We start from the raw sequence: 15,293 nt of genomic DNA, 5'->3' as shown, positions 1-15,293 counted from the left end.
TGAAGTTCAAAGTTGACCTTATTCATTCTACAACAGATCATTGAACAGGAGGAAACAAACAACATATACTACCTAGTACATGCCAAGCCTAGTAGTACGGGACAATCTGCAGGTTCTAGGACTTTTGACAGAGGCCATCACTGAAGTCTGAAGCTACAAGATGGAGTATAATTGAGCACTAGCCACTTAATTCTGATGGTACCTCCCCTCCTCAACCCTCTGCTTGAACTTCTCCTTCTCGTCATCTGACTCCCCGACCATTGCTTCCTTTGTTTCGTGCATCGTTTCCTTTGTTTTCTCGCTTACCTCGTCAGTCTTCTCCTTGGCCACCTTGAGGAATTGTTCCGCTGTTGATCTTGCCTTCTCTCCGATTTCGGTCACTGTGTTCTCATCTTTCTCCGTTGAGAGGAACTGACAATATTACAAGAAAATGGAACATTATAAACACACTAGTCGATACTACAAAAAATGACAGTGCTCATAAATTAGATTGCAAATTTTCAACCGCGTAGTGACTGCAACTACAAATCGAGTTGTAGTACTCATCAATTAGACTGGAACCGTAAATCTGAGTTGTTAACTGAACATTTTGGCCTCTCGGCTTTGAGCAGTAGCTTAGAAATATGCCCTCTTATGAACAAATCACAGTATTTTTTTATGGAGTATTTGGCGACAGTAATACAATGATGGAGAAGGCATGAGATCCAAAAAGTAAATCAGGAAGCGGGAGGACAAGATAACTCACCCTGGAGAGAAGAGCATCGTTGCAAAGTGCAGGCCTGACAGGAGATTTGCCCAACAAACCCCTGGATGGAGAAGAAAACAGCCCACGAACAAGTAACCTCTTCATCTCCTCCACAGTATCAACTTCTGTCCTAAAAAACACAGCAGATACTGTATTCAACTTTGCTCAAACTCGACGCAAGAAGGCACTCACGGCAGGGAGGATGGCAGGGAGGATGGGGATGGCGTTGTGGTGAGGAACTGCAACTGCTGCCTGCTGGTATCTGTCCCATAAAAAATGTTGGGGACTGAACTCTGAAGAGGGAAGACAGGTCGCGTCTCTTTTTGCAACGTGGCAGAAGAGAATCTCGGCACGTAACCGTGAGAGCATGCAAGGCATACCAGCGCGGCCATCTTTTGCGCGGTTCGTGTGGCCGCTGCCTTGCCTACCTCTTGGGATGTGTGAACTCGTGGTTTTTTAGGGTAAAGTTTATGGTTTCCGTTACTGAATCCGATGATTTGGGTGTCACACGTCGACGCAGGTAGGAACGAGAAGAAAACATTGGTTTATGTTAGCCTAAGAGCACCCGCAATGGTAAAGTAAGGTGTTTTCTATAAAATATGTACATCTCAGCAATAAACTAGATTAATAGTAAACCACCTTAATAGTATGTCTACATGTATATCTATAGTTCTCTCATTCATTGCCTTATTTTTCTCTATAGACTATCTTCAGGTTAGTAGATAGATTTACTCTCTCTCTTTATTTAATCTCTTTTCTATTTTTTAAAGTAGAAAAATATGCTGATATGGATCTCTTATAAAGAGCCTGTAGATAACTATTACGGGTGACCTAAATGAAGGAAGCAGTGGTCGGGGAGTCAGATAACACAATTGTTTGTGGAATAATCGACGGAGCCAACGTAGGCACGTAGCTCGCGGGCCGCCCTTTTCCTCCCTTCGCTCGCAATGGCGGCGGCGCCATTTGTACTTTGTGCAACGGCGATCTGTCCCGTTCCCGTGCGTTTGCATCTGCGAGGCCACCGGCGCCGGCGGTGGCACTTGGACGGAGGTCGCTGCCGCCGGCGGTGGGGCACCGGACGATCGAGTGGGTTGGGCGTCTCCTGCGCCTGACCGAGTGCCAACTTGGCCCAAGTGATGCGGGCTTTCGAAGACCAAACTGAGGAGAAACGGGCCCAACAAGGTTGTCACGCACGAGGCACGACGGCCTTATCGGCCATATGGCCATGTCGGCCTTATCATTTAGGCCCACCTGTGAAAACGCTGACGATGACGACGACTCAGTCGGACGGATCGGCGCCGGCTCGCCCTACGCCTCCGTTCCTCGAATCCTCGTCCAACGCGCCCGCGCGCCGCGCGAGCACAACTTCCTCGGCAGTCGGCACCCGACACACGCGAGCCCCGCGCTTGCCAAAATGCCAAGTTGCCATCCTTTCGCACGAGCGCGCGCGCGGTCGAAGCCCCCAATCCCCAACGAACTTGCCATGCTAGCTTGATGCTTCTAGCCTTTCTAGCTCCGCCACCGCCGCCGCACGCTACATACCGCACCATGCCCAAACGCCCAATCCTCCATGAAGGCAGCGTAAGGCCGCACGCACGTAAGGGTTCCGCGCATCGTGACGTCATAGGTGCGTGTCTCTCCGTTTATGCGAGGCCGGCAGAGAGCAGAGCAGCAGTGCGCGCGTGCATGTGCAGCAAGGGCCTGGAAGGACAACGGTATGGGAGAACGAGACACGTACACGCCATGGCATTGCGAATTTGTGATTGTGTGTTGCGACCGGTAGTGCTCACCGCCAAATGGCACCATCACGCCGGTGACGACCATAAAACCTTCTTGCGTGTGGGGGCGCTCGATCACCTCGCCAACTACCGGTCTACCACATTGTGAATCGTGATATATCCTGATCTGATCCTTATTCTATCGACAATACGGAAGCACGCAAGCAACAGATTGGTCTATGTTATCTATCGTGCGATGGATGACCACTAGTCCATTTAGGCACTTGCCCAAAGGCTCTAGCCTTTTTCCCTTTTCCGATCGATCGATCGATTATTGCTGTACTGCATTTGCATATCGGTTGGTTATAGAAAGTAACGGCAACGATCGAGGCATGGGCGCATGGCATGGGCCGGTGGCGCTCATGGCACTCGTTGCGTGATTCTTCATCGGTAGCTAGTGAAATCATCATCTGTTCCAAGCGGATACTCCATCAAACAGTACTATCTTAGTAGTTCCTAAAATACTTGTTATAGTTATTAGCCATGAGTTGTGATTATGACTTATGAGTAGTGGTCAAATATAATTCGACTGCCTTATCACTTTATAGTTTAGTCACCATCGATACACATATGCTGTTATGCAAGCACGTGTGGACGCATTGCTACAGAGTAAATTACATATGCTCTGAGAGATGCGCCTTAGAGTACAATTCAATGATCGATATATTTCCGACTGTGTTTGCTCCGACGGCCAGACTTGCACGAAAAATTGACCATATGCATGGAACTGTAGGATATATACGACTATCTTATGATATTCACACATGTACACACGTACAGGTATTTGGAGTGCTTAGCACGCATTCAGGAGCCAATAGCCCAATACGCCGTTAGGTAAGTACTGTACGTATGTACGTAGCCAATAGTAGCTCCTCTGTTGCTTGCATGCCATGCAAAGATCAACTCCGAATGTAGTACTCATGTTCCGCTTTTTCGAGGTTGTCTTGTTTGTTCTTCTTCAGAGCAGGTACAATAACAAGTTATAAGCCAGTTGTAAACATATTTTAAGAACATAAATTAAGAGAGAGAAAAGCAGCGGGCTACAGATTTATAGCCAGCTGTAGCATGGACTCCAAGAGACAGTGTGTGTATGATAGGTGGGACCAGGTATTAATAGTGTACTTCTTTCGTTTCATAATATAAGTCATTCTAACATTTCCCACATTCATATGGAAATTAGTGAATCTAGACATATATATATATATATGTGTGTGTTTAGATTCACTAGTATCCATATGGATGTGGGAAATGTTAGAATGACTTACATTATGACATGGAGGGAGTAGTATGTAACTATTGTATGAATGAGCTATTAGATTGGCTATAGATGAATTGAAGCTAGTAGTTGACTATACTATTGAACTTGCTCTCATGTGGTAGTACTGTAGTAGCTAGTAACTGATCACCGATTAAATTCCTATTAAGTACTCCCTCCATATTTTAATGTATGACACCGTTGACTTTTTAACCAACGTTTGACCACTCGTCTTATTTAAAAATTTTATGCAAATATAAAAATACTTATGTCATGCTTAAAGAACATTTGATGATAAATCAAGTCACAATAAAATAAATTATAATTACATAAATTTTTTAAATAAGACGAAAAGTTAAACGTTTGTCAAAAAGTTAACGGCGCAGGAAGTATCAAGGACTCCTCTTTCGATCAGAGACAAATGGTCATGGTTTTGATATATGTCGCTGTCACCAGTTAACCACTTGCAATTGCAAAGCGAGCTAGCAGGTGGGGGAAGTGTGGCTAATTGACAATAAATCACGAAAAAAAATTAACAAGTGACGATCCCTTGATGGTCAAGCTAGCCTCGCACAGGCCGGGCCATGCATACATGTCTCACTGATCGATATGGGTATGGTGTGCATGCGAATGGGAGGAAGAAAAATCTATGCGATGGGGCTTGAAACCAAATCTCCAGTCCCAAGGCCTCATCTTATATTCTCGCCACCTAGTATAAAAAATCAGGGTACTTTGTTTAAACTATTATAAAACTACAAAATTAAAAACCATGTATCACAAAACTAAAATGTTATCATATAATTATATATTTAAGACCAAATATCGTATAACTAAAATTTTATCATTAGCACCACTGTTATATTGAATGTTATATTTCCTGGTTAAATTTACACTAGATTTGTAGTTCCGTAATTTGTTTTTACTAAATACTCTCTCCGTTTCACAATGTAAGTCATTCTAGTATTTTTTATATTCATATTGATGTTAATGAATCTAGACATATATATCTATCTAGATTCATTAACATTAATATGAATATAGGAAATGCTAAAATGACTTACATTGTGAAACGGAGGGAGTATGTTGTTTTAATTTGTGTTGAATCTATAGTTTCATAACAAATTTGATACTAAATCTATATTTTTATGGTACATCAATTTTAATACGTAATTATTACCATAGTTTCTTCAAAGTAGATGTTGTTTTATAAATCGTGGGAAGCGGAAGCGCATGCAGCGGCCGCTTGCCGTTGTTATGAACGGATACGATACGTGTACTACTTTGTGTGTGTATAAATTGATAGCAGCGTGCCTCTCTTCTTCTTCACTGTGGTCACCTGCAGTTTGCCCCACAGCCATTCCAAGCACATATTCCCTGCACCCTGCTAGCTACCTTGAGTTGCAATTCATCCTTTTGGCAGTAAAGTTCTTAGTAATATTACCCAGTTGCTACGTAGCAGCTCGCTGAAGAACAAAGGAACCAATCCCACCTATCTGAATCCACACATAAACAGTAGATTCTTGTTCTCGCTTGGATAGCTACAGCCTACCTCTGCAGGCGCTATGATGAGGCTGAAAGTGACGATACTGGTGGTAGCATTTGTTCTCAGCGCCGGCGTGCATATCTCGGCGGCGGCGGCGGCCGCCGGCCAGAGGGAGGAGGTGCACCTGGTGCCGGCGGTGTACGTGTTCGGCGACTCGACGGTGGACGTCGGGAACAACCAGTACCTGCCGGGGAACTCGCCGCTGCAGCTCCCCTACGGCATCGACTTCCCGCACTCGAGGCCCACCGGAAGGTTCAGCAATGGCTACAACGTCGCCGACTTCATCGGTCCGTGCATATTTCGCCTCAAATTGTTTGGAGCAATGTAAAATTTCTGCTAATAATGGAACTCACGATGTATGTGCATGGATGAACAATTGGTTCAGCGAAACTGGTGGGATTCAAGAGGAGCCCGCCGGCTTACCTGTCGCTGACGCCGCAGACGAGCCGTCAGCTCATGCGAGGCTACCGCGGCGCCAATTACGCTTCTGGAGGATCCGGCATTCTCGATACCACTGTAAGGACATGCTTGGATACAGCAAGAAAATTTCATCTTCTTGTAGAAACTGTGCAAGGAATTTACTACTGGTAGCCTTTTCTTGTACTCAATAATTGGTTAATATAGTATTTGAGTGAGTGTAGTAGTTGAATGAATGCGACCGATCTTGGTACATGTGTGTCTGATTATCTTCGTGTACTCGTCGATCGATCAGGGGACAACCGTCGTCACGCTGACAAAGCAAATCGTGTACTTCGCGGCCACCAAGTCAAAGATGAAGTCGAACGGCGGCGGCGATGGCAACAGCTCGTCGGCGTCGGCGTCGGCGATCGACGATCTGCTGTCCAAGTCTCTCTTCCTCATCAGCGACGGCGGCAACGACCTGTTCGCGTTCCTGAGGCAGAGCAACCGGACGGCGAGCCAGGTGCCGTCCTTCTACGCCGACCTTCTGTCCAACTACACGCGGCACGTCCAGGCGCTGTACAGCCTGGGCGCCAGGCGGTTCGGCATCATCGACGTGCCGCCCATCGGGTGCGTGCCGTCGGTGCGGGTCACCTCGCCGGCGGGCGCCACCAGGTGCGTCGACGCCGCCAACGACCTCGCCAGGGGGTTCAACTCCGGGCTCAGGTCGGCGATGGCCAGGCTCGCCGGCTCCGGTGCTCTCCCGGGGATGAGGTACTCCGTCGGCAGCTCGTACAACGTGGTGTCCTACCTCACGGCGAACCCGGCCGCCGCGGGGTTCAAGGTGGTGAACAGCGCGTGCTGCGGCGGCGGCCGGCTCAACGCGCAGGTCGGGTGCGGGGCGCCCAACTCCACCTACTGCGGCAACCGCAACGGGTACCTGTTCTGGGACGGGGTGCACGGGACGCAGGCCACCTCCAGGAAGGGCGCCGCCGCCATCTACTCCGCGCCGCCGCAGATGGGCTTCGCCTCGCCCATCAACTTCAAGCAGCTTGTTTCTTCTTGATGCAGATTACGCTAATTCATCTTGATATATATCGTAGCAATACTATACACGTACTCGTACTATTGATGATGCATGCCGGCAGCTAAAGTTAGCTATACGAGGAAAAGAAATATTTGCACTTTTGATTCTTTTTAGAACGAGAGTGATAGAGATACAATAGACGAATCACATCATTTTAGAGGCATGTAAAAGTTGCAAACTAAGGCCAAATGGCCTGCAAATAAACTCTTGAATAAACTATCAAGTTGCGAAGTGAGTATAGCCCAACTAGTTGAGTTTCTTGTGGTGTACTGTAATATTGTTCACCTGGATTTTAAGTCTTATACTTAACACATGTGCTCGTATTTACGACTAATTATTCTTTTAGTGGTAGTCGACGTACCTGTCGACACTAAAATATCTTTGGTGACCTCGTCAATTTTAAGATATGCTTTTTTTAGAGGTGCTGGTTGAGATAGTGTATGTGTGTGCGCCTTTGTAAGGGCTCGTGAACTGCAGGCTTGTGGCCCGTTATAGTTCTGGGCCTGTTGATTTCGGCCCATATAGTTTAAGCCCATTTTGGGCCTGCTTGGAACTCGGAGCGAGAGCGAGCAAGTTGGAGAATCACATGAAGGCGTATTTCTGCGTTACGCTTTGTTCTTTCGTGGGCGGGGGGCAAAAACGCAACGCCAAAACAACCCCGCGGGCCGCGGCGCGAACTCTCCGGTAGCCTCTCGAGCGAGCCGACACGAGCTTCGAAATCGCAAACCCAGCCACGCCTCCGCCGCCGGCATGGCCATGCTTCTCCGCCGCCGCCTCCCGCTGGCCCGCCTCCTCCGGTCGCTGCAGGCCGAGGCGGCGGCTTCCACTACCTCCTCACCGCCGCCTCTCCAGAACCGTCCCGCCGCCGCGTCGCCTTCCCACGCGCTGGGATCACGTTTAGGGTTTTTGAATGGGGTACCAGGTGCCCCGGGGGCGCGTGAGGCTTCGGCGTTCCCTACGGCCGGCTTCCTCGCCGCCGGCGCGGCCGCCGCTCTCGCGTCTCTGCCGGTGGCCTACGCCGATGCCAATGAGGTGGTGTTTATTTTTCCTGTTTGAAATTTTAGTGGCGGCATTTTGGAGGTGAGATTTTGCACGGGCTGAGTTTGATTTTGTGTTACAGGGCGTTGTAGACTCGGCTGTAAGCTCTGATGCGGCTGTGAAACCTGTGAACCCTGATGCGGCTGTGAGCTCTGATGTGGCGGTGGGGGAGGATCTGGCCCATAAGGAGAGGAAGAGGATAATGGAGCTCATTCAGAGCCGAGGGATGCCACACGGGTCATACCCGCAATTTGATGTGGCAGTGAAGGGCCAAAAGGTTGTCCTCCCCTCCCAAACATTTGGGCCATATCACTGTTGCTTGTTAGTGCTGGAAAATATCATTTTTTTTTCAGCGGTTTTATAAATCTGAGTTAATTTTACACTTTGTATCAAATTGGGCCACTAGGCTTTAGAGTTGGTTTGGAACTTTGTGTGATTGGAGCAATTGATTCAGTGATTAATGATATATGGATTTGGGATGTGTTGTCGTGACTACTGAAGTAGACACACTAAAATTTGAGTTAGTTAAGTCTGAGTATCAGTGCAAGGATAATGTGATGTATGATTTTTTTTAAAAAAAAAATTGTAATTGTGCGTGGTTGCTTCTAGATCACAACAATGAAGGTTGTGGATTTGACATGCCTATTCTGATTACAGTTCTGGCAGTTGCATAGCTTATCTCTCTGCCATTGGCAAAGCATCTACAACAATGTGTAATCTTCAGTCGCTCATTTGATAATTATTGTTAATTTTCTCTGACTCAACTTGTTTCTTTTTCTGATAGGTGGTCGTTAAATTTAATGTACCATCAACTTGTAGCTTATCAGACCTTATTGTTGATCTCGTAACACATATCGGACTTGAGGCAGAACAAGGTGGTGGTGGCTCTGAGATGCTACTGCATGCTTGGAACAGGTTAGCAAAAGAAACTGGCTGTTATTCACTTCACCATAACCATTATCTGGTGATCTTGTCCTATTCATCGCAACCACAAACAGTACTGTTTCAGCTTTGATCTGTATTGTGTACGTTTTCTTGTGGCCATCTTTGTTATGTATGTATGTTCATTCTCTGCTTCTAGGCTGCACAAATTAGATCTCTGGCCCATGATTTCTATCTGTCTAGATGTAACTTAGTTGTAGCTATAAGTAGTAATGTTTCTTTATCCATGTCTTTATGGATTCCTCTACTTTCAAAGCCTTAACCCTGCAGCCCCCGCTCCCACTTTCCTAGTTATTCCTATCATCAGTGTTTCTGATACAATCTCCCTGCAAATAGCATAATGATCTTTATCCACGTCATAGATCCAGTGTCTGCCAAGTTCCTAATATTTATTATGTTTTAATCAAGTGCGTCTGTTCCAGTGTAGCTGCACGTCAGATAACGTTGAACCCTCACAAGAAGACAACGAGCAATGGAGATGACAATGAAGATGATCTTTGTGTCTTGATATTTGAACCACTTGTGGGATCTCAATATTCTGTCAGTTCCTATGTATCCTTTATTAAGATATTGAAAGCAATATGTACTGCCCATTTATCATCATGTTAAGATTAAATGCAATTCCTTAACATTATGTGTATTTTCAGGAAGTTGAATTCATCAAGCGTGGTGAATTTAGTTTGAGAGAGCTTGAAGCTTTGACAAGTGTTTTGAAATTAGTGGGCCAGAAAGATGTTAAGCAATCATCAGGGAAGGGCAATAAGTCATACACAACAAGAAAAGGAAATGGTCAGAGATCCAAGCATGTACCATCTATGGAAAAAACTATATCTGATTTAGAGGGTATGGGAGTTCGGGTCTATGGATTTGATGAGACCTCAAGTATTCCAATGGATGGTAGTGGTACTGTTATGTGGGAGAACATTGCTGGATATGAACCTCAGAAAAGGTTTGTTTACTACAACGCTATTTTGTTTTTCTCATTTGTAAGTTTTGAGATGCTTTGTGTGTTCAAAGCACAATAAACATTTTTCATATCCGTAACTTTCACCACTCAAAGAAGCAAATAATTTGCATTAGATTAAAATTAGTATCGTGGATATATTATCTACGTAATTATGTGTGTGATTGTCTAAGCATAGGGGATAAACATTTCCCTGCACATATATTTTTTCCTTCATGGTTATTTGGCATTTCCTTGACATTTGACACATCACGAGTCCTGTTTGCTGCTCGTCAAAGCTTCCTATTGGGCAATTCCTTCTATGTGTTCCTTCTGAAAGTATAGTTTTTAAACTTGGTGCATGTTTCTTTTTCCATTTATAGGGAGATAGAGGACACTATCCTCTTGGCTTTACAGAGCCCTGAAGTGTACGATGAAATTGCCCGTGCTACACGATGCAAATTTGAGACAAACCGACCTCGAGCTGTTTTGTTTGAAGGCCCACCAGGTGAGTAACCTGAATGGTGCTTTGCGTTGATTGGAGTTTCTGTACCAAGAAACCACTGCCATTGCCTTTGCGTTATCTTGTTTCATGATGTTCATAGCTTGGTAACAGTAGTAGATAGCTTGGTGACACCATTGAAAGTAAATATATGAGATACCCTTTTATGCACTGCTAGTATGGTTGCTTCCATTTCAAGCTGTATTTGCATACTTAACAGTTACTTTGGTCTCATTGTTTCAGGCACTGGTAAGACTTCTTCTGCTCGAGTTATTGCCAAGCAAGCTGTAAGTGATATCTTATTGAGATTGCCCCAAAGTAATTCCGTGTTATAAAAAAAGTGATACTAAGTACTCTCACGTTTTGTAAACTTCTTGATTTTACAAATATGCTATTCCTTTCTTGCAACTTTTAAGCTGAATTGTAGTTGTATTAAGCTGGTTGATTGCCTTTTTCTTATGACAGGGAGTTCCGCTGTTATATGTGCCACTGGAAATCATAATGTCAAAATATTATGGTGAAAGCGAGCGCCTTTTGGGATCTGTTTTTTCACTTGCCAATGACCTTCCTGATGGAGGTATAATTTTTCTAGATGAGGTATGTTTCATCTTTATAGTATACAGGTATCAAGGGCACTTCAACTGTTGTAAAAATGTACAGGAAATATACTGCCTAGCATACTGGAACTGTCAGGATATACCATTGTTCTTTTCTGCTGAAAGGAGTTACTAGTTTGAGTTTTGTTGCACTGCTGGTTTCTAACTGATATGTACCACCTTCCAATATGATACTGAAGATCTAGTTTCACCTGAAAAACAACTAAACTAAATGTCATTCATAATATATTCCCGAGCAACACTTTTTAGAACATAATTCTAACGGAGATATATTGTGGATTTGTAGGGTACAAAAACTGTATCACATGCATAGCATGTTTTTCTTCATTTTTATTGGGCAGTTTATAGTATAGGGGCATAGTGAATTTTGTTTGTTGGTTATACTAAGGTATTAATGCAACATCTTGCTATTTGAACGTCCATGTTACAGGTAGACTCTTTTGCTAGCGCTCGAGATAGTGAAATGCATGAAGCTACACGAAGGATATTATCAGTAATTTTGCGGCAGGTAGGGTTTGTGTTTGTTTCCATTTAAACTGGATACTGGTAATCTCTGATGTAAATATGTTTGTTGAGTTTGTCTATACTTCTAACTGTCATTTTTTTTCACTGTCCATCAGTGTTTATTGCAAACTTGGCAATACTGTTTAAACCTGTGTAAAACATAGGAGTTTTAACTCCAATTAAATAAGGGATGGATAAAATTTCACTGGGCTGCAGAAATTATGTATTGTAGCTAAACTATTGTGCAGGATTTTTTCATGTTTTTTTCCTGCGGTTATTTACTATTGCTTTCTTTATTCTGAAAGTCCATTACTGTTCTATTGCTTTCTTGAAGTACTGTAATATGATATAGGCATATAAACCATGTCAGCATTATCACGGAATCTTGAAACCACTAAGTTTTGCGAGAAATCTTTGTATGCAGTCTCTTAGGTGTCACCATCATGCTTATGGCAATTGATGTCCTAGAATATATTTTTTACTGACACTAAATAAATTGTCTCTATGAAGATTGATGGGTTTGAGCAGGATAGACGTGTTGTGGTTATTGCTGCAACAAATAGAAAGGAAGACCTTGATCCTGCCCTCATCAGGTATAGTTTAATCATTCACCTTTTGTTCCTCTTAGCAGCCCAGTTAATTTTTCAGATGTGTGCATGTTTTTGTTTTCTATTGTCATTCTCTTTTTGTTCCTATTACAAGTCCTTGTTAAATTTTCACATGGAGAGTTTGTACATGTTCCCTTGCAAGAATTCATTTCCCAGAGAAGCATATGATATTATCCTTTGTATGGGTTTCTGAAGTAAATATCATATTTTTTTAATTTATCCCCTTTTTGTGTTGTTAATTTGCAGCCGTTTTGATTCAATCATTTGTTTTGACTTACCGGATCAGCAAACCCGCGCAGAAATATCTGCCCAGTACGCAAAACATTTGACTAAATCTGAATTGTTTCAATTTTCATTGGCCACTGAAGAGTAAGTCCTTTCTGAACCTTCTAGCTCATGGTCTGCATATTTATTTTACCTGTTCATGTCTAGTTGATTGGGCACTTCAAATTTTGATGTTGCATTGGAGTCCTATAGATACTTATCTACCCAGTGTCTTGTAAAGCTTGTTATTTTGGTTTAGTATATTTATGTTTTGTTAAATATATATAAAAGTCATGCTGTGTGATGCAGTCCAGGTTTAAAAATATGTCCTGGAAACGACCACTATCAGGATTCAGCTAGTAGTTCCTGGCAGTTTGGGGCTAGGATGAATTACCCTACTCTGTTAGTTGAACTTGACGCACATTTGTTTAGAAACCAATTATCTTTCATTAAACATCCAAGTTTCCTCTGGATTGTATTACTAAGATGGTGAAATGCGTTCCATAATCCATTGAAAGATCAGTACTTTCAAGAAGTTCAAAGAAGTATAACGATATTTGTGTCTCTAATACAAATGTAAACACCTCTTCAAAGCTTGACTTCAGTAAGCTGCTTGAAGGAGCTCGCTACCGTTGGATATATTGGGTACACATGGTTGAAAGATCAGTACTTATAAGAAATTCAAAGAATTATAATTATATCTGTGCCTCTGATACACGTCTTCAAAGCCTGTCTTCAGTAAGCTATTTGGCCCTTTTATTCAGAACTGATTTATTGAACTCAAATGAGGTGCTTCATTTTGTAGAGTAGGCTGCATGTGTTCATATGTTCCTTGCTTCTCTATTATTTCACCATTAATCACTGAGTGTTCAGTGCTCGTACCTTTTTAGTCATGGATTCATGTGCGTGCATACTATGGATCATACCAGAAAACATATATAGGCATTTGTGACCATGACTCAGCTAGGTTACATGTGCTCAGTGCTGACCATCACTATACTACTGTAATATCTGGGAACATCATTGGTGATCCGCGTGGCTAGAAATGTGTTCTGTTCTGAAATCTGAACTACAGATAGACTGCCCTGGGCACATGCAGTTCATTTGTCTTGCTAATTATGGATATTGGATGCAGGATGTCAGGAAGAGATATCAGGGATATTTGCCAGCAAGCAGAAAGACATTGGGCATCAAAGGTATGTTATAGTGGTCGAAGCTTATTACCCCCCTTCCCCATGATCAGTGGCTCAGTCGATTTTTCATCTTCTTCTACAGTTGATAAGGGGACAAGTACCAAAAAATGATAAGGGGGAGCCGAGTCTTCCTCCAGTCGAAGAGTATGTTGCATGTTCTGAACAACGCAGAAGATCTTTGCCGAATAGAACAAGACAGGAATCAAGACTCCCTGCTTTGAAGTTAGCTTGAGGAATGTACTTATCTTTACAGTTCCACACCATATGTTAAATGATGTGTATATAGATTTTAGGCATCTCTTCTCGTGACGCATGCCGGCGCATGAAAATTGCGTTTACCCAAATTTTGATGGTCCTATCACAGCACGACAAAACGTATAATTCTAGAGATGAAGTAACAGTGGGTAATGCATTTTGCAATGTTTGCTGGCCGCCTTGGGTCGCGGTCCTCGAGGATAGGTGATCCGGACCAACAACTCTGGAACTGTCGAGATATCTGCTAGGAAATACTCCTATTTTCCTGAGAAAGCGTAGAAGTTGTGTACGTCAATGCATTAAGAGACAATGAAACAACACAATGTTCTTACAAAGAAATGTACATTGCCTTGGAACTTGTGTACCTATATGCAAGCATGCAGTATTGCCAAATACAATGGTCATCACAGAGAATGGAATTTGAAATCGAATAATGCTAATGCTGGCAAATTTCATAAGTAGAGAACCAGGGCGCATCACCTTGCACATCATTCGCCCACTGGGCTGCCAGGTCCCGACCAGGCGACCATCGACGCCATACGTGATTACGTGATGCATCCTGCTCATGCCGATGAGTCGCAAGGTCGAGAGTTCTGCAATCCCGAACCACCGGCGGCGCGTCTGCACATTGGGCCAGGATTGCCCATCAAGCCCTCTCACCACAAACAATTAAGCCCGAGAAGGAGATTCCCACGAGCGAGTTGGCCCAGAAAAGGGATTATGCACAGCAGCGCATCCACCCACCATACGAACAACGATTACTACTGGAGACTTCTGAGTTCTGACCAGCGTTACACGTGCATTTGCCATTGGAGAAGGTCCGGACCCCAAAAGATACTTGTTGGGCATGAGTATATTTGGAGGTTGTTTTTATTCTGGGTATGAGACAAAACCATATATGTTCAGTGCATTCGATGATCCGACGCCAAGAGAGAAGACAAAGCAAGCGGCAGCATCCCGCGCTGGTCACCGCTTCAACAAAGAAAGCTATTGCCTACCTATCACTCACTGACCATCCATTAGGTGACCGACATTCGACTGGAATGAATGAACGATCCATCGCTCGATTCTGTTGCATGTGCATCCACGACTGCATTCTGCTCCTGAGTCCCGACATCCACTGGTTTCCATTCGAAACGCCTTTGTCTACTCATGTACTGTGCAGGACTACAATTTTCCAGGCAAATATAGTTGATGAGCCAATGCTCTAAAGTATGAGTTATGATCGCCAATTTGCGGATGTTGCCTTTGCGATTATACGTTGTGAGTGTAACAACCATCGAACAGACCGACACTAAACAAAGCAGGGGTCGATCACAATCGCCGCAGTGGACATGGCAGTTACAGAAACGCAATTATATGCTGCCTGAACTGATGGACGGAACATAATCAAATCATCTCTATCACGCGCAGTAATCCGCGAAAGCGACCGCACACTGTAGGCTGTAGCATGCACGAACTAGCCGCCTAGCCGGCCATCCCACGCGAGACGCTGCAAGCAAAACAGCCACAAACCATCTCAAAAGAAGGCGAGGAAGCCCAATGCTGCGCAACAAACCGTCCAGCGAACAGCAGGGCAGATCACGAGAAAACGTCTCGGCTCGCCGGCCATGCTCCACC

At 44.1% G+C, this 15,293-nt stretch overlaps 3 protein-coding genes across 5 annotated transcripts; 2 read left to right on the top strand and 1 right to left on the bottom strand.

The window, feature by feature from the left end:
* Window positions 1-1,031, bottom strand: LOC127763591 (uncharacterized). Its single transcript, XM_052288341.1, has 2 exons — window positions 746-1,031; window positions 1-411 (listed from the first exon to the last, which is right to left on the bottom strand). Exons 1-2 carry the CDS (start codon window positions 848-850, stop codon window positions 187-189), a joined length of 330 nt encoding a protein of 109 aa, XP_052144301.1. The 5' UTR covers window positions 851-1,031; the 3' UTR covers window positions 1-186.
* Window positions 1,032-5,092: 4,061 nt separating this feature from the next.
* LOC127761686 (GDSL esterase/lipase At1g71250-like) lies at window positions 5,093-7,114 on the top strand. Its single transcript, XM_052286011.1, has 3 exons — window positions 5,093-5,608; window positions 5,707-5,837; window positions 6,034-7,114. Exons 1-3 carry the CDS (start codon window positions 5,341-5,343, stop codon window positions 6,784-6,786), a joined length of 1,152 nt encoding a protein of 383 aa, XP_052141971.1. The 5' UTR covers window positions 5,093-5,340; the 3' UTR covers window positions 6,787-7,114.
* Window positions 7,115-7,439: 325 nt separating this feature from the next.
* On the top strand, window positions 7,440-13,727 carry LOC127763662 (uncharacterized). 3 transcript variants are annotated; one of them, XM_052288435.1, is made up of 13 exons: window positions 7,440-7,839; window positions 7,928-8,122; window positions 8,630-8,760; window positions 9,210-9,327; window positions 9,435-9,736; window positions 10,114-10,238; window positions 10,476-10,519; window positions 10,698-10,829; window positions 11,280-11,357; window positions 11,864-11,946; window positions 12,208-12,330; window positions 13,361-13,421; window positions 13,501-13,727. In XM_052288435.1, exons 1-13 carry the CDS (start codon window positions 7,558-7,560, stop codon window positions 13,648-13,650), a joined length of 1,824 nt encoding a protein of 607 aa, XP_052144395.1. In that variant the 5' UTR covers window positions 7,440-7,557; the 3' UTR covers window positions 13,651-13,727. The 3 variants fall into 3 exon arrangements, with proteins under 3 accessions (XP_052144395.1, XP_052144394.1, XP_052144396.1); XM_052288434.1 differs by having other exon boundaries at window positions 9,210-9,339; XM_052288436.1 differs by lacking the exon at window positions 12,208-12,330 and having other exon boundaries at window positions 9,210-9,339.
* The last annotated feature ends 1,566 nt before the right edge of the window (window positions 13,728-15,293 follow it).

Source organism: Oryza glaberrima, chromosome 2 (assembly GCF_000147395.1).
Source record: "Oryza glaberrima chromosome 2, OglaRS2, whole genome shotgun sequence".
In the NCBI taxonomy this organism is placed as follows: Eukaryota; Viridiplantae; Streptophyta; class Magnoliopsida; order Poales; family Poaceae; genus Oryza; species Oryza glaberrima.
This window is presented reverse-complemented; position numbering and strand designations above follow the sequence as displayed.